The sequence below is a fragment of the Megalops cyprinoides genome, chromosome 16, assembly GCF_013368585.1.
Source record: "Megalops cyprinoides isolate fMegCyp1 chromosome 16, fMegCyp1.pri, whole genome shotgun sequence".
Lineage (NCBI taxonomy): Eukaryota > Metazoa > Chordata > Actinopteri > Elopiformes > Megalopidae > Megalops > Megalops cyprinoides.
Window position 1 is genome coordinate 17,652,962 of NC_050598.1, and position 23,718 is coordinate 17,676,679.

At 40.4% G+C, this 23,718-nt stretch overlaps 1 protein-coding gene across 2 annotated transcripts in view; it reads left to right on the top strand.

The window, feature by feature from the left end:
• Positions 1 to 23,718, top strand: part of gria3b (glutamate receptor, ionotropic, AMPA 3b) — a 105,283-nt gene that overhangs the window by 25,764 nt on the left and 55,801 nt on the right. For both annotated transcript variants that reach the window (XM_036548450.1, XM_036548452.1), the window contains exon 3: positions 1,814 to 2,053. In XM_036548450.1, the coding sequence (XP_036404343.1) occupies positions 1,814 to 2,053 (240 nt within the window). The remainder of the gene's footprint in view (positions 1 to 1,813; positions 2,054 to 23,718) is intronic.

Genomic DNA, 23,718 nt, shown 5'->3' on the forward strand with positions numbered 1-23,718 from the left:
TGGGCAGCAGAGGCGGCCTGCGCGTGTCCCCCAGGATCACGGCTTTGTCAGACCTGGCCTAGATGAAGGACAAACTGGGACAAATTCTGTGCAGCCTCAGAATGTGGCTGACAATTCGCTATTCTCTCCCTACCCAACCGATTCCACTCCAGCTAATACGCACATATTCCCGCAACATTCCTTTGATGTCATTGGCAGCATGGTCAGAATGTTGTTTGTGAGGAAGGGAAGAACCTGCAGTAAGGATGCCGAGTAAGGATGGAGAACCATGAACAACTTTCACACAGACCAGTGCCAGCAAGTTGCCAGTACTGTAACGTGTTAATACCTGCGTTTACCTGCTGACAGAGACATTCACACAAAGCTGTTTAAGTACTGGTGTTGGGTGTTCAGTGCTGCCATCTTTTGAATTAACTGGTTGGCAGTAAATGTGGGCAACATGTATGAGTTCAGTACTGCGGTTTTAACGTGTTTATTTGTAAACCTTGTTCAGCAAAGTAAATTTTTGGACCAAGAAAACATTAGGCATAGAATGCATACAACAGGACACAGTTATCTATTAGCAGACAGCAGCCACCCTTTAAATTTTATTAAATAAATTTATTTTGATAGTAATTGAATATGCAATATACAATAATGAAGTGGTGATGTAATGCTGATATATTTCAGAGCAGTATTATATCAGTGTTACCCCCTCACAAAAATGGGTATACCAGTACTATACCGGCATTGTAGTGCTGTGATTCCTTTGTTTGAAAGCAACGATAGCTGACAGTCCTGCCTTCATCTCTATAACACAGGGCCTGGGTAAGGCCAACAGCTTCAGGGACCACCACCTGGGTTCCATTTATAGAACAAAAATGGCTAGCCATTAGTCTTTCAGAGGAGATAGTTGAGGTTTACACGAACCTTTCATTTATAAAGATCACCTGTATTGCAAGTGTTTGTAGCTCCAACAACGTTATGCCTATTGCAGGGAACAGCACAACACACAGCATTAAGCTGGAGACAGCCACAGTTATACAAAGAAGCCCATCAAGCACTGAAATATGAATACATTTATATGTACAAAATGGCGTTTTACAGTGGGCATCCATGAAAGTGGGTAAAGCTTGTGAAATGGATGTGTGATTCATTTTTATCCAACAAGTTTGTGTGCAGCATCTTTTCTGTGAGGGATTGTGTGTTGTAGGTTCAGGGTCAGACAGTGAGTCATTTGGTATGGAGGGAATTTTTTTTTCTGTCATCACAAACAAGTGGTTTAGGCTTAGAAATGTTATGGCTTTTAGGGCTAATTAACTCATCTGACGACAAGGAAACAGAGAGATAACTGCACAGTATTTAGAAAAAAATTCAGTGAATGTTCCCAGGCCACAGCTACTGTAGGTGCATGAAGACATTTCTTTTGCATCAAAAACATTTTCCAGTTGAAAAATCTGTCTAGCTAAGCAGATGGATTAACATCAAATGTTTACAAAGAAAAAAGAATGAGAGAGTACATATTTGGCTGTGCTATTTGTTCCTGTGTTCTCAATATCACTGAAGGTCATTCTTGATACTGCATTTATGAAATACTGAAAGTAATAAAATCTTTGCCCAGTAAACATGTCTGAAATATACTGCTTGCAAGTTTTATATATATGTATGTATGTGTGTGTGTATATATATATATATATATATATATGGGTGTGTGTGCGTATGTCTGTGTGTGTCTGTGTGTGTCTGTCTGTGCATTTGTGTGTGTTCCTTTGGTTGGATTCTGTAGACTCTGATGTTGGACATGACCTGAATGCCTTTTTTGTCTCTTTTCCAGTCTGCTCCCAGTTCTCCAGGGGCGTGTACGCCATCTTCGGATTCTATGACAAGAACTCCATGAACACCCTGACCTCCTTCTGCGGAGCGCTACACACCTCCTTCGTCACTCCCAGCTACCCCACCGACGCAGATGTGCAGTTTGTTATCCAGATGCGGCCCGCGCTGCGGGGCGCCGTCCTCAGCCTCCTGTCCCACTACAAGTGGGAGAAATTCGTCTACCTCTACGACACAGACAGGGGTGAGTGAGCAAGTGCAGATTCAGGAACTTCCGATACCTCAAACATTGGCTTTCTGCAACATGTTAAGAACACAGGTTTACAGGTGCAACATTGCAGTTGTTTGCTCATAACTGTACTTTAGTTTATGTCTGATTATTATTAGTGTTGGAGCAGGACTGCAAATGTGGTCACAGCATGCTGGTTTGCTTGCTTTTGCATAGACATGATGTTCCTTGCAGCTGGAATTTCAGATCACTTGGAACAGTACAACTGGATGTGATATAAGAGTGGGTCACATTTCTCATCTACATGACTGCAGTGCTGAGTCAGACTGTACCGTGTGATGATGGTAAATTAACAAATCAACAAAACAAGAAGTCATTTTCTTTCAGGGCAGAAACAAAACACTGCAGTTTGTCATTGAGGGCTGATATAGACTTGCAGCAGATTCACCTCTCATAGGCACGTGTGCTTGTAAAAGGTCGAAACCATACAATGGCATGAGGAGCAGCCATTGTCATCCCATATGTGAAAACTTAAACACAGTGAGGCAGTAACCTGAGGGTGGTAGGTTTACAGTATATATAGGGCATTACTGTTTTACCCTTGCACAAGTACCAGCCTAATCCCAGTACTAGTGCTAAACCTGAATTTATGCAGCAAGTATTCAACAATATAAATGTATAATTTGTGAAAATGTAAGCTGTGTAACTCGCCCTGGATAAGCTGTCTGCTAAGCAAATAAACTACTTGATATAATGCTACATTATTATAAACCAGATTATTTCGTTGCTGATTTCAAATGTAAAAGCCCTCAATCCTCCTGACTACACTTCACTACAGTAAATAGACTAATACCTTAGATCCGTGCTGTACGGTGTGAATAAGTGCCAGTGTGCTCTGTGGCTTATCTCTCATTTATTTATTTCATTTCATATAATGCTAAATGAGCCGAGTACTCGGTCGCAGGTATTTTGGCTCTGCTGGGCCCTGGTGCTACAGGAGTCTTTAATCCTTGGCGGCTCCTGGAAATAATTTGCGCCTAATTGGATTAGACAAAAGAGAGAGCACAGCAGGCCGTTCCGCGACTTCCGCACGCTGCGTGTCCTTCAGCGTTCGTTCTCCGCCAACGCCGCGCTCCCTCCAGCCCCCCCCTCCCCGCTCAAGGTGAGGGCGACACAGGGCAGCCAGTTGCCCGGGAGGAGAGGAGAACACTACCTGGCACTTGAGCAGCCTTCTTTTATTATTATTTACTGACCGGGGTTTGAATGCGGCTGGGTCTCCTCGGCTTATCACGCGTTTATGATGGAGCACTGCTGAAGCAGCCATCCTGTGCTGATAGCTGGCACTGAAACGCTGGCATCTTTATTACTGAGAACAGCAGGCCCAAGAAAAAATATATATACTTCATTGGTGCAGTGTATCAAATGCCTTTTTTTAAGGCAGGCCAATGTACTGTATCAAAGAGCCTGCCTCATTAGGACGGTGGAGCTCCCTTGCAACTTGAACAGCCAGGAGACCAAGAGATGTATTCAAATCTATATAGCCCACCTCTTCGCTGCACACATGATTATTTAAAATGCTTTGATTATACACCAATATGGCAATTACTGGTTTTATAGTGTTGGAAGAACTTTCGTCTCTCTGAGTTTTCAATGAATGAGATGAATCAGGAAGTCAGAGAGGTACAAATCCAAACTACTGCAGTTCATTAATACATGTGCACACACTGTATGTAGACAAAGCATTACAGCACTGTCACTTGGATGATGTTCAGGCAAACTTTGAGATGTCTTTATTCAAGGTCCCAGCTATATACAATTCCAGCACACCTTCATGCCATTATGTCTGTGTGGGCAGGGAGAGAGACATACTTGAAGTCTATCTGGCCTCTAAGTCATGGTATGCAAATAAATGCATTCAGTTTCAAATAGCAGTCAATACTTTGTCACCATAAATCTAAACTGTTTGTTTAGCTGTATTTTTTCTGTTCAAAAACATCTCTACTAAATACACGTGAATGCCGCTGAGCAACCAGCCCCGAAGTACCCTTTTCAACTGGTTTTATTATTATTGATAAAAAATATCATATATTTCATTTTGTGCCTTAAGTGAAGACCTGAAGGAGCCGTTGAGTATATTATTATAGAAGAATCTACAATAAACAATATACAGCAGAGTAAGGAGTAACTCCATACACGTATCTATTGAAACAAGTTACACAATGTTTCCATTTTGTCCAGAATGCTTTGTCTCATACTTGTTTTAAGGAAAAAGAAATATTGTATGTCTCACTGCAATCGATTTTCTCTAATCTCTTAATTCCATACATATCGTCCTGTGGTTTTGTATAGCTAAGATGAACAAAATAAAGGTGCTGGCCAAAAAACTAATTGGTAACAGTGGATTAAACATCACACCTCCAATTAGTAGTCCTCAATGTGCCTGGAATAACAATTATCCTGATCCTCAGCACCTGGAGAAAAAAAAGCTTCTTTATCCCATCGCAGAAATGAATGTGACACCAGGGTGAGGACCATAATAGCCTTTTAGTGGCTCTAAAGTGGTCAGACCCAGAAAGCAATTGCCACAGACTGATGAATTCACTGTTGTATTCTTCAGCCTAACTGTGGCAAGTTAGTAAACAGTAGCGTGTCATCAGCGAGGGTTTAACATAGAGCACTTGCCTGCACTTTAAAGGGGTATGGGAGATTTCTCATGAGTGCTTCGCCTATCTAATGTGGGCTAAATTAATGGAAAGTCCTGACATGGTTGAGGTAAATGTGAAATCATTTAGCCAACACCATCTAGCACTTGGGAAGAGGTAAGTGCTGATATTCTTGATGCAGAACAAAAATAGCAGTTCACTCCCAGCACTGTTTCTGTTTTATCAGTAGAATTGGTCAATTAGAATCGAAATGTTTGCATTAAGGCCTTTCATTTGCTTACTAAAACTGCTCTTAGACTGAAGAAGTGCTCTCAGATACAAAAGGTAAATTGTTTTTAACTCAGACATGGGAGATTAAGTTTAATTCAGCTGGCAGTCTAAATGTTTGACACAGCTCTGTATCCAGAAATTAGAGTGGCTATTGCTGGTTAGAGTGCCGCATGATTGCTGGTTATAGTCTTTAACAATGTATGCAGCTTAAGGCCCATCTTCCGACCTTTGATAGACATATTAGAGATCATATTTTGCAGCACATGTAGTGTTCCTCAGAGACTGCAGAGAGAGGCCATCTACAGTAATGGCAGAAATTGCCCCATGACCCTCCTGTGACCCTTTTGTTGAATATTGGTGGACTCCACAAAGAAAGGATCCCCACAAGTGATTGTTGTTGAAGCTGATGCTCTTGCTCGTAATTTCAGCAAACACACACTATTAACTTTGAGGACTGTAGTCATTCCCAGTCTCAACAGTCCAATAGCACGCCGCTGGCAACATTCAACAAACATAATTTCCTGTGTTTTCCTCGCTAGCCTATCCGTATCTCGCAATGCCATCTCACCACTTCATTCCGCAGACCTTGGAACGAAGCGAAAGGCCATTAAACATCTGCACCATTGTCCAAATGAATGTTTTCCTCTTTATCCACTGCGGAGGAAAAGGCAATATCTGTTGAGAGCGTGGATGTGCCGGTAGAGGCGAGGTGTATTTTCCTGCACTGTTTTTGCAGTCAGGCGCGCGGCTGATAGCAGCCAGGGCTGCGCAGTAGAGAGGGATGATTACCGGGTTTATTGTCTCTCCCCGGCCTCCGCCTCACCTTATGTCCCTGCATCAGCACTCTCACCTCCGCGTGATTTATGAGCCGCTCTCACAGGGCCTTGTCTGGGCGTTCACGTCCCTCCGCGCGCCGCACACCCATTTCGCTCAAACCAAAACCGGAAAAAAAAAGGCGAGCCGGCCGTCTGATGGCTGTGAAAGCACTTTCGGTTTCAATTGACGTTTGTGACTGGCAATTTGGCAGATGCAATAGAAGTGACATTTCACTGGGTGAGAGCTAGAGGCCAGCGCCTATTTAGGTGCACGATAGCTCTGTGCGACTAAAGGATTCTGGATACTTGAAAACATCGACCAGTGGTTCATTCTGCTCTACATGAGGCAGGTGAGGACACATCATTCTCAAATGCTTGGCCTCCTGACAGCTCTTTTTGAACAATTCTACTCCAAGTCAGTGCTCTGATATCATTTACTACTATATACTGTACAATACAATATTGCCCGATGGAGGTGAAATCAAATTGCCCCAGGCTCCAGCACATTATATATGACATTGAGACATAACAGTATAGTGGAATAGCTGTAAAGAGCAGAGCACATAGCCCAAAAGTGGTCTATGAATCCCAGGTAGGCCACTGCTATTGTACAACGATCTTAATCTGAATTGCCACAGTAAATATCCAGCTGTATAAATGGATGACATAAATTGTGAGCTGTGTAAATTGCTCTGGATAAGAGTGTCTGCTAAGTAAATGTACTGTAATTGTGTTATTGTTAGGAGAGTTAGAGGCTTGAAATCCCATGAGCCTGCACTGCCTTAATACCCCTGAGCAAGGTACTTAACCTAACCCTGTGCAGTATAAATAGATAATATGTTTGAATGTAAGTTAGGTAGTTGACTGCTAGGCAAATGAATAATGTAAATATATTGCCTTAAAACATAAATGTCAGTTTTTTTTATGCTGAAACTTTGACAGGCATATGTACCATGTATACCTTCTGTGTACAACTATTGAATGCGAGGTGCTGCTGTGATCCATTTTAAAATTCTTTCTCATTGCACATTTACTGGAGTTCAAATCGCAGAGGGAGGAAATACTCACAGTCACTGTACAATCCAGTCACCCCATTTCACAAGAACATCCCCCTTTTGCAAGTCCAGAGGCTGGATCAGAATGTCTGTCCAATTTGATGGGGACAATCCATTATTAAATGTGGGGCACGCTAAATGATAACAGGAAAGCTAATAAAATAGATGTACAGGTTCGCTGAATGCTGTGATTCTCTGTTAATTTTCAGGTACAATTTGTTATAATCGTATGTAATAAAAATCTATTATTTTGACATTCACATTTGAAGCTTCTCACATTGTTACCACCAGAAAAAATCTGTTAATCCAAAAGTTATTGTAAAAAGTATTAACTATTACCAATTTTTAGACTAATCCAAATACAATAATGCTTCTTACACAAAATACAGACACCCATTGCCGCAAACCTGGCTTGATGAAGTTTAGAGCTGCACGTAATTAAATTCTTTGATTTCGACAAATCATAAATGCATGTAAAATAAAATCCATCCGACTAGATTAAGCAGTTCATTATTGTGTCTCTTCGTAAAGCCATATCTGTGAGCTGCAAGGAAAGACATTTGGACACCTATTAAGAATTATAGGTGTTTTTTTTAAAAAACATTATCTTTGCTGACAGTTTGCTGTAAGGGATTCAGTCACATGTAAGAGATTGACGACATGTTTCCTGGAACCCTTTGCCATGAAGCGTGCTCTGGTGAAAAACACGGCACTCAATACTGCATGGCAGAAGCTGTGAGTGAAGATTGTTTTTGATGTGCATCAGAGTACAACCCAGTGATCCTCTTCCTTGATCGACTAAAAGCTTTCATTAGGCTAAATAAAGCTTTGGCAGCCATCCGTGAAATACTTTTTGACCCGTTGTGTCACTTTAGGCGCATGAATCTGCCTGTGTGCGAACGCCTGTAAATCTGTTTGAATGATTCTGAATCAAAATCCGTTAAGGGAAAATGTAAGAATCTGCCCCCGTTATTTCACAAGAATGTGTATGTTACATTTAAAGTCTGTCCAGCAAAAACCTGTTTATAAGACACAGAAAGCAGGAAGTTGTCTCCTCGGTTTAGGCACTTCCTGTTTAGTCTTTTGAAAATAATAAATCAGAAAGAATGGGAGAGCATTATTAGTGCCTTGATAAGATTATCAGTGTTAATGACAAAAGGAAATGCAGATGAGCCTGCTGATTGTGAAAGGGAGACATTTTATTTCATCAAACCATAGCTCATCCACTCTAAGCCTGAGTGATTTTTATTTTTTTTTTGCCTGCTCTTAAAGCAAGCACATAGCACATTTGGACCTTATTGTCACTCATGCAGCTTCAAACGGGGCATGGATTGCAGCCTGAAGAAGATTGCCCAGGTGAAAATGTATTGTTGGTCAAAGCCATTATATGCTCTAATTGCTCTGTCTGTGCTATATGTTATAGCATGAGTGAGATATGAACTATGCTACAAATTATTGAAGTAAACACCCAATCAAATAACAGTGTCTGTGCCAATATTCCTCATATACAAATAATCTTTTAGATTATATATATATTTGTTTTTTATTTATATTTTTTTAATTTATACTTTTACTACTACTGGTTTTCATAGCGCTAGCACATGCTGACATCCTATACAAAGGTTTGGGACTGGTGTTACAGCACTGAAACCAGGGATATGAGTGGTGCCAGAGTGTCCAGAAAACACCTCTGGTTTGGGTTTTGACCCTTGCCATGCTGTTACAGCAGGTCTGATGTTGTGGTTCGTTATGTATGAGCACACTGTGATTAGGGAGATCGCATCCACTCCTCAGCTGGAATGATCTGCAACATGTATTACACTAAAGAGAGGTCGGGGCCATCACTTGGAGGGTCAGGACTGGTGTGAAATGAATGGGCCTGCTCTGCTGGATATCTTCCTGGTTTCCTCCACGCTAGAATAGATGAGATTAATCAAAATGCGCTAAATGGCTCCGTGGGCCCACTCAGCAGCCAAGCGCAGGCTAATTAACACAGTGTGGGAGGGAGGGCACAGACACAATGCTGATGCCTCGTTTTGTGGGGTCCCCCACCAGACAGGGCTGGGTTTGCACAAAATCAATCAAAATAGCTGCGGATTGTTATTATTCATGCAGTCCCTCTATCTCAGAAATGGTCCAAACGTTGCAGTCAGCACAAATTCTCCTTTGTGTCTGGACCTCTGGTAAGCGCAGAGGTCCAGAAAGGCATGTTTTAATCATTTAAATGTACCCCCCTCTCTCTCTCTCCTCTTGCTCTCTCTCTCTCTCTCAGGGGAGGTGTGTGAGTTATGTTAGGCCTCTGAGCTCAGCCCCCTCCATTGTGCGCTGTGAAAAGGATGCTCAGATGAAAGGGTGCTGGCTCTATATTAAACCCCAGTTAATTCACAATAACGACCCTGTTTGTCAGCTTCCCTGTTAACACGAGGGATGACACCGGCTGGCACGGCTGGCACCGCTAAAGGGGGCGCGAGGAGCGGGGCCAAGTCGCTTGTGAATGGGACGATTGGATGACCACAATTTAGTCCCTTTCTCTCTCCCACAGCCAAAAGAGAGGAGGAGGACGTGCTGGCAGAGAGGGCTGACTGCCCTCGTTTCTCTCCAAGATATTCGTATTGGTTTTACTTTCAGCCCGTGTAGCTGTCCTCTTCAAAGCTTCTCAGATGTGCAGGCCAGATACTTCTGCCTTTGTTCTGAGGATAAATGAGGACTTACTTGACTCCTTTTGTATTCCTCACACTCACAAACAGAGCGCCGGACATTGTTCTGCAAAACATTTCAATGCTCAATTTGCTTGAGTTTTAAATGGAATAAACCGTTTTATGCATGGCATTTTACATCCTGGGTGAACATTTGACCTTTATTAGATCATCACTTTAGAAATACTCTTGTAGGAAATGATGTCAAACAAAGCACAGATACCAGGATTGGAGAAATTATATGTATTTCAAAGTCTGAAGGATTCACCTCAGGGGATCCATCTTCCTTCTTCTGCCGCTGAGTTGAAAAACCTTTCCAGCGTGAGTGTGGTGTAGGGTGACCTCATGTGTAGGGACTGCTGACTCACTGAGTGGTGTGTGTTTGGAACAGATGGAGAATTTCCAGTTCTGGGGCATCTAATCTCCCTGTGCACTAGGCTATGCAGCGTTTGCAAGTGCCAGCTGAGTCGACATTCCCCCTCACTGCCACTCCCCGACACACACTCAAACACATAAGCGTACAATTTTTTATTATTTTTTTTCTCAGATACATACCTTTAGGGAAAGGACTCCCAGACTAACAACTCACTGACAGACATACAAACTCTGTGTCTCTCTTTCACACCCACCCACACCCAAAATAAGGTACACAAATCTTTTCACACATAAATGCAGCACTTTGCTGCATCAGAAAGAGTTCTCTTGATCTTTGGTCTTTTTAAGGGATATTGTATCTTGCCATACTCTCATTTTTTCCTGAGTCAACATTCTCAGAGAGCAGATTTTTTTTTGCTCCAGTTCCGTGTTCAAATATGACTAGGATGGCACATCAGTAACATCCATCCTTCATTACTCACAGGTTTTAGAAATCCTTTCCTCCACTTAACAAATCATGTAGTTGGAAGGAAACTAAGTCTCCCTGGACACTTTGCACAAGGAAGGACAACTGAAAGAAAAATAAATGCACAATGGAGCTTGAGACTGAAACTTTGTTTTGCGGAGTAGCATCCCAAATAATACTACACAGTTGATTAATTGTGTAAATATTCAAATTATCTTCAAAACGATTATCACATAGCCCATATTACACATTTAATATATGCCACTACCTCAGTAATAACTTTATAGGCAGAGGGTAACTTATTTAAAGTCATTGAGACCCCTATGTGTCTTTCCCAAAAAACAAGGATTTCAGGTTATCCAGACCTGTTTAATAAACCTGGACTAAAGTCGTTTCAGCCACTACTGACTGCAGGGTCCAGAGACCAGGAAATTGTAGGGAGCAGGATACATTTTTATCTAATACTACTAAGGACAAACTGCTCTTTGCTCCAAGTAATTTTCAAAGAGTGACACACTGATTGTGATAAAGTTCTAGTGTGATATGTGGTTTTTGGATGTTTTTGATCGAATTGTAAGGACAAATCATGAACAGGAAACAAGTTGTTTGTATTTAAACAAATACTTGGATGGTAGGAAACAGGTTTGGGAAGCATACCCCATACCTATACAACACAGAGTTAAGCCCTTTGTGAATTTTCTTTGGCAAGTAGATGACAGCCATATGCTTGTGTGTGAGGACAAGCTAGGTAACTAAGTGACTAAGCTCCATACGAAAATGTAGCAAATGTAGAAACATAACCTCAGCAGGACACAATGACATTTCTAAAATACTTTCCCTGTTGATGACAATTTAGCAACATCGTCAGTTCATCAGTTTGTATGTTAACTCACAACTGATGGTTTGAAAGTAGACATTTAAATCTCTGATCTAGATTTGCTGTTCTCGGTCAGGTGTCACATACTATTTCCATGTTAAACATGGGTCACCACCTAACTAGCAGGTCCCCTAGATTGCTGGGTAGATAATTCTTTTCAGGTATTTTCAGGTAGTTAGCTTGCTAGCGAACTCATTGGCTGGGTAGCTAATTTGCTAGGTAGTTACACCACTAGCCAATTTTCCATTAGCTAGCTGACATGCAAAGTCTGTAGTTAAATCACTGTCTCACATATTTCCAAAATCTTGACAGTACAAGACGTTTGTCCTGACTATACAGAATAATTGCTTATGAGTAAATATGCTTTTTGTATACTTAATCATTATTGTGCTGATAGAGAATACTATACATTGTATGCATAGATGTTAGTTGTAATCTCTGTAAATAATGGTTTGTCACCCTGTAAAAAGACACCTGATAAACAAAAAAAAAAAAAAATACATTGTTTTTCTTAGTATTTCCTCAAATGATATATTCCATGATCAGAAAGAACAGTGAATTTCCATGGTGTGGGGAGTTGAGACGAGATAACATTTTCTGTAGTTGTTATGCATTCCTGTGGAGACAGATGGACATTGTCCAATAGAAGACTCCCACAGCAGTGGCTGTGATTAATAAATTTCAAACAATTATAAGTGATTATTTCTAAATAATTAATGTATTTTGACTTAAATAATAAATCACTTTATTAATTCAGGTAATTCTGTGGTTGTACACAACTTCCTAGTAGTTTTCCTTTCCTTTCCACAATGTTCAGCTCTAATTGAAAAATGATGCCTGTGGTGCAGCCCTTTACAATCTGCTAACAATGATTTATGCTTCATAAAATGCACTGGCCACCCTTATAAAAATGTCCTGTGGGATTACTAGAAGTTCTATAAAATCCCAAGAAAAAAGCCTTGTCCTATAGCACATATTTGTTAGAAGCACGTAGCTTTGCTTTACAGTTTTCTGCATCTGATTTCGGCATTAGCAGCCTGTGTTCTATTCATTTCTGTGCAATTTTATGGATGGTATCCCCACAATCTAAATAGCCAGAGCTGGGGAGATTAAAAATGAATTATAGCTGACCACCAGCAAAAAATATGTTTACGCGTCGGTTATGAGTCACACAGCTGATGCAACAGATAATTGCAGTGGCTTTGGATACGGCAGATGCCTTTATCAGTTTGCGAGCCGTGCAAATTAAAAAAAAAAAAAAAAAAAAAAAAAAATATGTGGGGAGAAGCACTCCACCCCGCCACCGGCGTAGTCTTCCAGAGATACGCTTTGCAAGCCATTTCAGTTTGATTTCACATCAAGCGCCTCCAGCAGCTGTGTGATTAGAACTGCATTTGGCTGAAGATACATGTTAATTAATGAAAACGGCACTTCAAAGACCTGGTTCAATTCTTCTGCGTTTTTTTTTTTTTCTTTCTTTCTTTTTGGTTGGCTTCCCAGTGCACTTAGGAAAGGTCCATTTTAGGCAGTCCCTCAGAAACCAGACAGTAAAGCTGGTCACAGTCACTATCAGGAAAGGGTGAGCTGTAAAAAGGGACATGGCTTTTAATCTCTGCTCCATACATGCCTTCCTTCCTCTCACAGCTCAGGATATAATCTGCACTGTGTACATTAGCTAAATCAAGTCAGACCTCAGAGGTGAGCACTCATCAAAGTTTAAGCATGTGTTTATCTGCTCTCAGTCAGAGGATAAGAGATGATTAGGCATTAATGAGGATATTTTAAGTCTCATGAGGTAAATTCCAACCTCACTTTTACTGAATTTTGTCATTCTGCTGGGGCCCTTTTTTTCTCCTTAACAAATTAAAAGCTTTTGGCACACATTGAATTAGCAAGTGTGTATAATTTTGTAGCACTTTCAAGCTAAATTTGTGAACTCTTGAAAGAAATACTTGGCTATCTTTGCCGTGCCTTCATTGGAGCTATTGCACCATGCTCACAGAGAGAATCTGGATTTGCCCGCTCCCTTGCATTTCAGCACTGTGGACAGCTCCATTCCTATTGCTGTCCTTGCTGGAAGTCAGGAGCACTCTTATCTCGACAGCTCCGTAGTTCCTGTTAGAGCAGTTCATTGCAGTTGGTGGTAGTTCAGCACTCGGCACACAGCTGAACACACAGGGGCTGTGCTCCACATTCTGCTTCATTGGGAAGACAGGTATGCCATGTGCCAACAGGTAGGATTGATCACAGCCTGAGTGTCATTACACTGGGAAGCAGAGACGTCATGCTGTTTTAGAACACTGCCGACCCACAATGCAACATTTTTTTTCCTGCTGGACTGCGAACATTACAGCATTAACAGTTCTGTGAATGGTTACATGGTATGCAAACTACCTCTCTGTAATTGTGTTCATTGAGTACACGAGTCCAGATTTATTGATCACTATTAAGCTGGCCTGATTTCAGTCATGAGGCCAGACATAAAAATGGAACCTTATGGGATTTCCACTTTCCCTCCACGTGGAAAGTAGGGATTGAAAATGGCAGTAGTAATAGAGGTTTCAGTACGTATTTCATAGGGTTTTTCATTATGTGGGAGTAGGAGTAGGTCTCTTGCTTATTTGTTGTTTCAATAACATATTTATGTGTGGTTAGTTATACAGTAATGTTGAGCAGGCAGACAAAGATTAAAACAATGTTACTGAGAGATTACATCATGCAATAGAAGTATGAAAGAATAAATAGAAATATGAAATAGAAATAGAAAGTATGTCTACAGATACCTGAATAATGTCATATTAGTGATAATTCTTACATTGAAATGATCAAATATCATGTGCAAGTATGATACCTATCCCTATCTATTATAGTCAATATGTAAATATATGTATATAAAGTTTACTGCCTAAGGAAGACATGTGGAATTTACTACCAGAAAACCCAAAATGACATTAACATGTACAACTGAGTGTATAACATGTACAGCTCATAAAAATATAACTGTTTACAGTTTGTAAAATTGTTTATGTGGTTAAATTCTTCACCCAGAATCCCATGGATGGTCAAATGCTTAGCATCCATACAGTGTTCCCATATATTTATTGCAAATTGGATTATTGAAAATGGTATATATGACTTAAAAAGAATTTTTAATGACTTAAAGAGAACAGGCTATGGCTGCCATAGAGAAGAGCCATTTTTCCATTACAATTTTCATTCACAATTATAGTAATTTCTTTACCTGTCCATGTGCGTCATTACCATTAAACTGACATTTTAAGAAATAGTGTAATATGAAAATCACACATTCTTTTTACTCTAAGATATAAAATGTCTGGAATTATAAACAGGGAAATCAATGTTTTTTAGCCATGGCTTTTGATTTGCCAGGGATAATGTTAAGTGAGGGTTGGTTTAAAGACATCTTTAACATTTTGCAAATTGCTGTTATTACCTTGACATACATTTATTTCTAAAAAAAGGTGATAAAAAGTTCATGAGTGTTTTGTTGGGCATGTTAATGGAGTCTTCTCCTTTCTTCTTTGTGTACATGTATTAGATTAAGAAATATCATGCTTTTTTGACAAGTTCAAAATAATTAGCAAAACATTTTCTATTGTATCAGGTAGCAGGGATAACGTATTGAAGAACTACAGCTACTCATGATGACTATTATGACGATGATGATAATAGTTTATACAAAAAAAGTACTGATAATGAGCATTTACATCAATAGGTAGTACTGTAGTACTTTTGCATGTGTATATTCTATTTGGAAGGTGTTTTTTCCCCCTTTTTCTGACTCAACACCATTATGAGTGTAATGTGTCTGATCCCTGATGATCAGGAGCAAGTAGCCAGCTTCCTATGTAGTGCAGGTACATCTGTCCCTGTTTCATGCATTATTATTTGGACAAGTACTTGTGTGCATAGCCATTTTTGTTAAGAGGAAACTGGGAACCACAACAGCAAAAAATTGTAAGAGGTCACAATTTGCCATTTCTTGGGGCTGATGCACTTCATGCAAAACTACATTATCAAAACCTGGATTCAAAGCACAGCTTGAGTAAGAGTCCTTTAGTGTTTAGAGAACAGTGTCCTTGTTCATATCCAATACAAGTACCAGCTTTTATCATTTCATGGCAAGCAAAGTGTGCACAGATTTCCATGGTCCAATAAACTGTTACCACAGTCTCTGACAGGTTCATGTGGAGGTAATATAAGAAGTTATGCACTTTGTAAACAAGACTCAGAATAACCTACAGGCAAAAAATATTCTTAATGGCTCTGCTGATTTTTTTCTGTCCCTTTGTGGTACATGCCAGTCTCAGCGGGTCACAGGAGAAATATTGAACTTTCAACAAGATAAAAATGCGGTGGAGACGCAATGCGTAGGAAAAAGATCAAGGGTTCAGCTGAGTCTTTGTACTGACATCTGGCCTTAAAAAGAGAAGGCTCACAAAATGAGATGCTAACCAGAGAACCTAGGGGCCTGAGCTAGCTCTATTCACCATTTGCTCTCAGCCTGCTTGGGGCACTCTGTATGCCAAGAGAGCCTTCATAATGGACATACTACTGTATACAGCTCTTCTTACAGTAACAAATTGGGTATCTTTGCTAAATATGTATTACACCCTTCTCCTGTGGATAAACTATGATGATTTTTAATCTGCTCAGTTCCTTGTTTAGAAATTAGATGAGGCAGAGTAACTTGTTCTTAGATTTTTTTGAGTGCTCATACTCATCCCGTCTATAGTACTCGACTCTGTTACAATCAGCCATTTTCCCCATCCTGTAAGTATCAACACTTAACTCCAAATATAACATACGTATGCGTCCTTCTGCTGTTATATGAAGGAACACACTTATGGGATAATCAGAGAGGCATAGCTGGTGTCTGTATATCTCTGAACCTTTACAGAATCCTCAGGAGCATTTGTTTCATAATATTTACTTTATGCAACCGATTTCCATTTGTAGCCATATCAGGGACACTTGGATGTCTTTGAGCACAGACACACGCTGGCAGCTTCCCTCAGTCCTCGACTACATCTGAGCAGTCACACTGCATGCTTGTGAGTGGTTGTAGGAAGGCTTTGCAGCATACATATCATTCAGTGTTGCGGATTGATAGTTAAACAATTTCACACTGCAGGCACTGAGCTGACTGCAGAGTACTGCCTTTTGACTGAAAGATTCTTTCCTTTCAATTAGTGTGTTTTTTTAATGTTTAAATTGTACCTTCAGCACAAAAAAGGCAGATGAATACCCCCTTCCCCAGAGCCACAGTGGGGGGGTAGTCGACATTGTCCTGGTTTGAATATCTTTTGGACATAACTCGAAGTCATTCAGACCAGTGGGAAATGTTGACTGTAACTTTTCAAAAAAGGGGCTCATGAAGGATTAAATTCCGTCCTAGAATTAGGGGCTGGTAAAAGACGCTGAGTTCTTTTGATGTTTTGAGTGTCTAGCTGGAAATTTACTGAAGGTCTTCGTGTCTGCTCTGTCCTTGCTCACATTTTGCTGTGTCCAATTGTTTTGTATTATTCAGTTCTGTGGCTGATTGTGTCTGAATGTTTTGATCTTATTTCAGACTTGCTGGCATCTCAAGATTAAAGCATAGTATTGCTGGGTGAGGACAATCAGTCTGTGACCTCTGTACAGAGTAAGCCAAAAATGATGGTTATTGGAGTGGTCTTAGAGCACAGCACCGAGTCATATAAGCGCTATTGCAAAAGTAATGTGAGCTTTGTTTTGTTAAGCATACATTATGTTAAGTATGATGATTTTTCTTTTCATTGAGTTAATGTTGAGATTGACACGTATCCATTTTGGCCCATGAAGTAAGAATATTTGTCAATCTCAACATTAACCTCATGAAAAGAAACAATCGCTCATACACAGCGGTATTTTAGCATTTGTAAAGTGTGAAAGTTTATCTCTTTTGAGTTTGTGTATTTAATCAATGCTGAAGTAGAAATAGAAGCTGTGTAAAATAAGATTCTACCCTGAAGAGGAATGGAGCAGTTGATGGTCCAGTAGGGGCCAAGACCTTGATGAAGAACAGGGAGCTGCAGGAACAGGGAAGAGATTAGACACAACTGAACTCAATTACATCTTAACCACACCAGGGGAGGGCTGCAAGCCACAGCCTGTTTAAATCCAGTTCAGAGAGGTGTACTTTCTCTTGCCACTTGATCTGAAAGGTTTTGGTTAACTGGGTTCAGTGGTTGTGTCATTATTGGCTATCTTTAGGGGAGAGGAGTGAGTCAGATTGTCCAGCAAAAAGTACACTGCTCAAAATGGCGAGGAGGTCTTTGATAATTTATTGATGGTTAATAATTTTTTACAGTTATGTTACTGTATTTGTAATATTTATGCTTACTCCATAATTTAAAATATACATAGTTAAGGTTACATTTTGTATTGCAGTTTTATGCTGCTAATTTCAAAATCCAAAGTGCTTCTGCCTCTACAGCATTTCATTTTCACTGGTGAATCCACCATTTATGTGGTGGTCTTTATTCATTTGCTTCATTTGGGTGAATAAGTAGCTGAAAAATGCGCAGGTGCTGCAGTCCCCCTGTGAAACTAGAGACTTTTTGTTGGTGGGCTTAATGAGACTGTCTCCACTGCAAAACATGTTTTTTTTTAGAATTCCCAGTCAATTATATGAGTGACAGGAAACTGGGATACAAAAACAGAGATGCGCGTTGAGACCGAAGGGACAGGGGCTGAAGAAGCCAACAGATGGCCGATTCCGGCATGCTCCTCATGTTTGAATTACAGGCTGGGGACGTATACGAGGTGGGTCTCTCCGCTGACTCTGCACAGGTTTACAGCATATTAAACACCGCGTCCGCGTGAGAAATGATGAGAGCTGACGCACGGAGTAGGGGGAAGCGCCGCCTCACAGCGATGTGTTTGTACAGTGCGGATTTATAGATTCAGATAAGAAAATCTTGTAGTTGTCCTGAGAATTTATGCAGTGGCTGTATTGCATTTAAGCCATTCAGTGCAGTGTGGTGGCTCCCTTTCGGTTAGGTGGACGTAATTTACAAAGTGAATCTGTAGTGTCAATAAAGCACAGTGGCACACTTCGGTACTGGAGGGATTCAACTGTCTGCCATGAGCAGATTATAGGCTTTGATCAACTAATGCCCAAAATGGCCATGTTCCCAAGCACAAGGACAAAAATTGCCATAAATTTCTTGAAAAAGTCATGTCTTGACTGAAAATGTCTTGCTGACAGTGACATCATTGGGTTTCTCTTGAATGTACTGGGACTGTCAGTGTCTCTTAGCTTAAACTCTTCTGAACAAATGAACAAACATGAAAGGGGTATAAGCACCCATTAACACAAAGCAAGTGTTTAGTCTACCACTGGTAGCTGGTAGAATGGTACTGGTCATACCAGTGTTTATAGCTGAGTGTAAGTTATACATGCACTGCATTGTATACTGCGAAACTGTAAGTATTTTGAGCTCTGAGCACACCGCACTGTCCTTCAACTTTATTATGACATTTGCACTAAAACTTTTTGGCTGACTTTCAGAAAGTAAGAACAAAACTAATTAAATTTGAAGACGAATCTTTTCTGAGGACGGATTTCATCTCTTAATTTCCATAAAAAAATCTGAAACGCGAAAAGCACAGAATCTTTTTTTTGAATCTTAACTGGATTTTATTCTACACATTCTGATCAGCCTTTTAGCAGGAGAACCAGAGGACTGGATGAGGGGGTGTCATTAATTGAAGATTTTGAGTTCAGCCATTTTTTGTAATAGTCAGAATGGCAGGATTTCCTCAGGGTTGAGACTCATTTGGTTTTGTAAAGAAAACTGATTAATACAGCTGCCACGGTACGTCTCTCCGAAAACAGCAGAGTCGCGTATCCTCCGGGAAGATGCAAAGGGAAGAGCTGACAAACGCACTCCAATTCATTAACAGAGCTCTGCTCTTATACTCAAGGGGCTAATGATTTTACCAGTTTATTAAAATACATTTCAGATTGTCTGCAAAGATGAAAGATAGAAACGTTGGCATTATTTTAATGAACAAAAATCCAATTGTTATGCTTTAAGACACAAAGAAATGAGTCAGCTGCTGTGTCTCGTGTCGATGAAGCTGGTTGTTGAGAAGCTGAGAAGTGACATTTCAGGCTGTGCCTTACAGCTCCAACGCTATGCTGCTGCCACTGCCCTCCTTTCTAGCACTGCCTCTGGAAGCCATGCTCTCAATTTTAAATAAAAAAAACTGAACAAATATTTTAGATTCATATTTGAGGCTCACTTAAATATTTGAGGCTCACTTTTGCATTAGTGTCACAACAAATAAATTGCTCTTACCTGACAAGTTGTAGGAAAAGTGAATTGTGAAGACTTATGTCATGGTATGAAAAGAAGACATAACCATCCATCTGACCTCTGACCTTTCAGTGATGAGTGCTTACTGTGCATTGGTTGTGTCATAGAAGGAAATTTTAAGATCTGATATGAGGCATAATGTGATGTGATGTGTTTGTGCATAAGACCATCTAAGCATCACTTGATTTTATGGGCTAAATATATCCCTGGCTTCCACCTTTCACCCTGACAAGACCTCCTTATAAACAAGGTGGTTCATACTGGAAATCAAATGTCTATGCATAGTGTATATGTGCTCTTCAGACATACTGTAATCCTGGATGTTGCTGAGTTGCATAAAAAGTAACCAGAAAGGTTGCTTTTGAAAAATTATTGAATGAGTGTGTGAAGGCATTGTGTGAATTGGCTTTGTGACCTCTCTGTATAAAAGCAGTGAAATCATTTTTGCAGCAATGTAAAAGCAGGCTTTTGAGCCATTATTGCCCATATTATTACATTCTCTGTGGAATCAGGTGAAGTTGTTTCCATTTTTAGGTTGCTGACCTAATTAAATATAACTGGAACCTACAGAACGTGATGCATTGTTGAAACTGTTTTTGAAGATTACACTATTCAAATCAGGCCCTGCTATAGTTTTCACATGTTACCAAGTGAATGAGAGTCTGATAGTGAAATTTAATTTAAATTGTTATTAATTTATCAGTATTTATGAAAATGCAGCAAAGAGATCATTATTTTCAGTGAAAAGAGTATTACAGAAAATGTGATTTAATGGGTATGGCATCAGTTTCCTTTAGATGTAAATGTGCAAAGTCAAAAATTCCAATACATTTTAGTGATACCACCTTATCATTGACCTCTTAACATGTACTGTACCTACAAATATTGTTGTAATGTTACAAAAATGCTGTAAGAAGGTCTTAAGTGGAAGGAGCGTTTGGGCAGAAACATCAGCATAAATCAAAGTGACATGCCCTCTAGTCCCACTGCAGCTCTGTGAACAACCCAGAAGACACCCCAGTGGTGAGTCCCCCACCCAGCGCTGAGGCCATTTTGACCCAGTTATACTCTCCTCCAGAGTTAATGGCAAACCCTCAAATGGCAAATTCTTTTTTTTACCAGCCTCAGCTGTACAGGCTAGAGCACAGCACAGGAGAAACCATCTGGGTCCAACATGGTGTCAGATCAACAAGCATCCTATGAGGTAGTATCGTTGGTAACATTTAAGCAAGGTTTGCAGCGATGCTGGGTTGTGCCTACTTTTCACAGGCCTCGCTCATTTTTCTCTTTATTATCAATATGACATGTGTTACAGGATTAGTAAATAGACTGAGAACTCCCACAGGACATTTACTGTTCTCTGCAACTAAGTCTTTTAATCCAAGGACAGTTGCCATCTCCATTTCACCTTGAGCTGACTTTTGGCACAAGTATTTAAAATCCTTCCTCTCACATGGAATTGGAATTCCTAAGTGACCTTACCATTTGATGAAGGTCAAATAAGAATAAAGAAAAAGGAATTGATTTTGTTTTCATAATTTGTGAAACTTTTAGTACAGATAGCTTTAAATCTTCAAATATTCTGACCTGCCCATGAAAAGATATCATTTAAATTCAATGACATGCATACGCATTTCACATGAAACAACACAGGATATAATACCAGAATCCAAATAAATCAGCTTAGAAGTAATTGATGGATAAAAAAAGGAAAATTGTGTGAAGGACAAATTTATAAATCCCCCAAATCCTCCCTCTCTTCCAAGCAGTCGTTAACATGTTTGAAATGTCAAGCGTTACAGAGATGACTTAATCCAATATCAAGTCATAGACCAGCCCGCAAGAAGGACCATGGGTTTTGCCACGGTTCTTAAACGACTTTCTTGGTTTTCAATTTTGGGCCACAAATGTTTTATCTGGGCATGGTAAGAGATGTTAAAGTGCTACACTGTCTCATTATGTGACCTGCTGTGAAGTTGAAGCAGATGTGTGTCCATTGGAGATCTCCATGCCCCAGAGTAGTAGCAAATGGGAAGATGGCAGTGGTAGAGACTCAAGGATAACATGGTGACCTCACAGTGCACCAAGACAGGAGATGTGCTGTTGATGTGCCTAGTACCCAGAATCTGATCTCTGTACCCTTTTGTGAATTCTGGTGTAGTGTACTGTAGTTCTTTCAGACCATTGTTACTTACTATTAGTGGGGCAGTATGATGTTAATGGATATGTACCAGGCATATAAACACAATGATAACAGACAATGTTGATATTTTTAGGTCATTGTCAGATTTTACATTCACCCCAGTATGATATAATTATGTTGCTCTTACTGACATTTTTCTCTGATAAGCTTCCTATTTTGGGTGGCAGTGTAGCATAGTGGTTAAGGAGCAGGACTCATAACTGAAAGGTCAGTTTCAGTTTTTCAGCATGAGATTTATTTAGACTATAATGTAGTTCTAGCTGGTGTGTACCCATTGTTGAGGTTTTTGTTGCTCCCGTGGAATGTATGCAATGCATAATGCCATATTAACTTTGTACGATGCTCTATATAAGAACATCTGCCAAGTAAATAAATCATAACAACAATGCGTGCTGTTTTTCTTTTCTTTGTTAATGGCCCCCGCTGTGTCTGGCCCTGAGATAAGGCCCCATGGTGGCAGGGGGAAGGAGGCACGCTGAACAATGTTTAACACGCAGTCTGCCTCAGGCACGTCCCTCCTCGATTCCCCTGCATCCTTCAGACCGTGAGCACGTGAGAATAATCCCCGGCGACTGCCTGGTCCTCATGAATCCGATTTACCATTTGATGGAATCAGCGTTTTCCCTCTGCCTATCTGAGGAGAGCCACGGCAGTGCGCCGCGTTCGCCGATAGTCTCCGCTGCGAAATCCTAAAAAAAACGCAGTGGTCGGGGCTAGCCCAATGTAAAGATAATGGAAGAATGGCTTATTGCGCATCCGCCTGAAAACAATTACATTGTCAGTGCCTAATCCGAGGCTGCCACAGGGCTTGATTTACAATGACGCGGAGCCTGTGCCCACATTCTCCATCACTCCGTCCTTCAACGGGAGGCAAGCAAAAGTTTGTTTTATTCCGGCTCACACTTTTCTGCAGCTCGCGCTTTAGCCAAGTGCATGTAGTTTATTACTATCTATTAGCACGTGTCCAAGTAATATGACTGCACTGTACATTTCTGTATGAATAATTCAGAGAAATGTTGTTCTGCGTCTGGTGCTGTGAGAATTGTAAAACAAATAACTTAAATAAGTGAATTATTTATAAGAATGTTTCCTGCTCCAGAGGTATGCTCATTCCATAATGTTCCTTTACTGTTTTAAAGCAATATTCTTTTCTCTTACTGGTCTGCATATCATTTTTATCATTTGTTTAAACCATTGTCTGTAGATGTTGAATGAGATGTGCTGAGGAGTTGTTCTGGGGTTGTGATGTTCATTTAATTCAACCTTACAGACCAGGGATTGTGTGTTGAGCCTGAAAGATATAACCCATTCAGATGTTCTCCACTACGTCTCCATTCCTTAAGAGCACTGTTATGCAGTGGAACAAACCCCTTAACACAGCTTGAAAATGAATGCATTGTCTTGTGTTGATGGCAACAAGTGGAAGAGACTCCATAAGCTTACGCTGCATGTTTACAGTTTGCATCAGAAAGGAGCTGTTCCGACAGAGATTGCTTTCTTGCCTGTTTAGTGTGCACACAAAGAGGAACTTATCACTTATGTGGAGGAATCATAGAGTGTTTACTGCAAGGAAGTAATACACGTACCATGTACGTGATTCTTCATGAAGACAACGGAGGCTCTTTGTTGCTTTTGCTGAGATTGTCATTCTCTATCTTGAACCCAAGCACAGGCAATAAACACTGGAGAGATTCCCCATGTGTCGCATGTGGCTTACCTGCTCCTGCACATATTACTGGAACTCAGGGCGAGCACAGATTGCATTTAAACCTCGCAAGTCAGATTACATGCCAAAATAGTTTACTATGTGCTGTGTGCCTGTACGAGTGTTAAGCCTTGTTTACAATCCTACCATACACACATATCACTCTCTCTCTCTCCTCAGCTGTGCTGT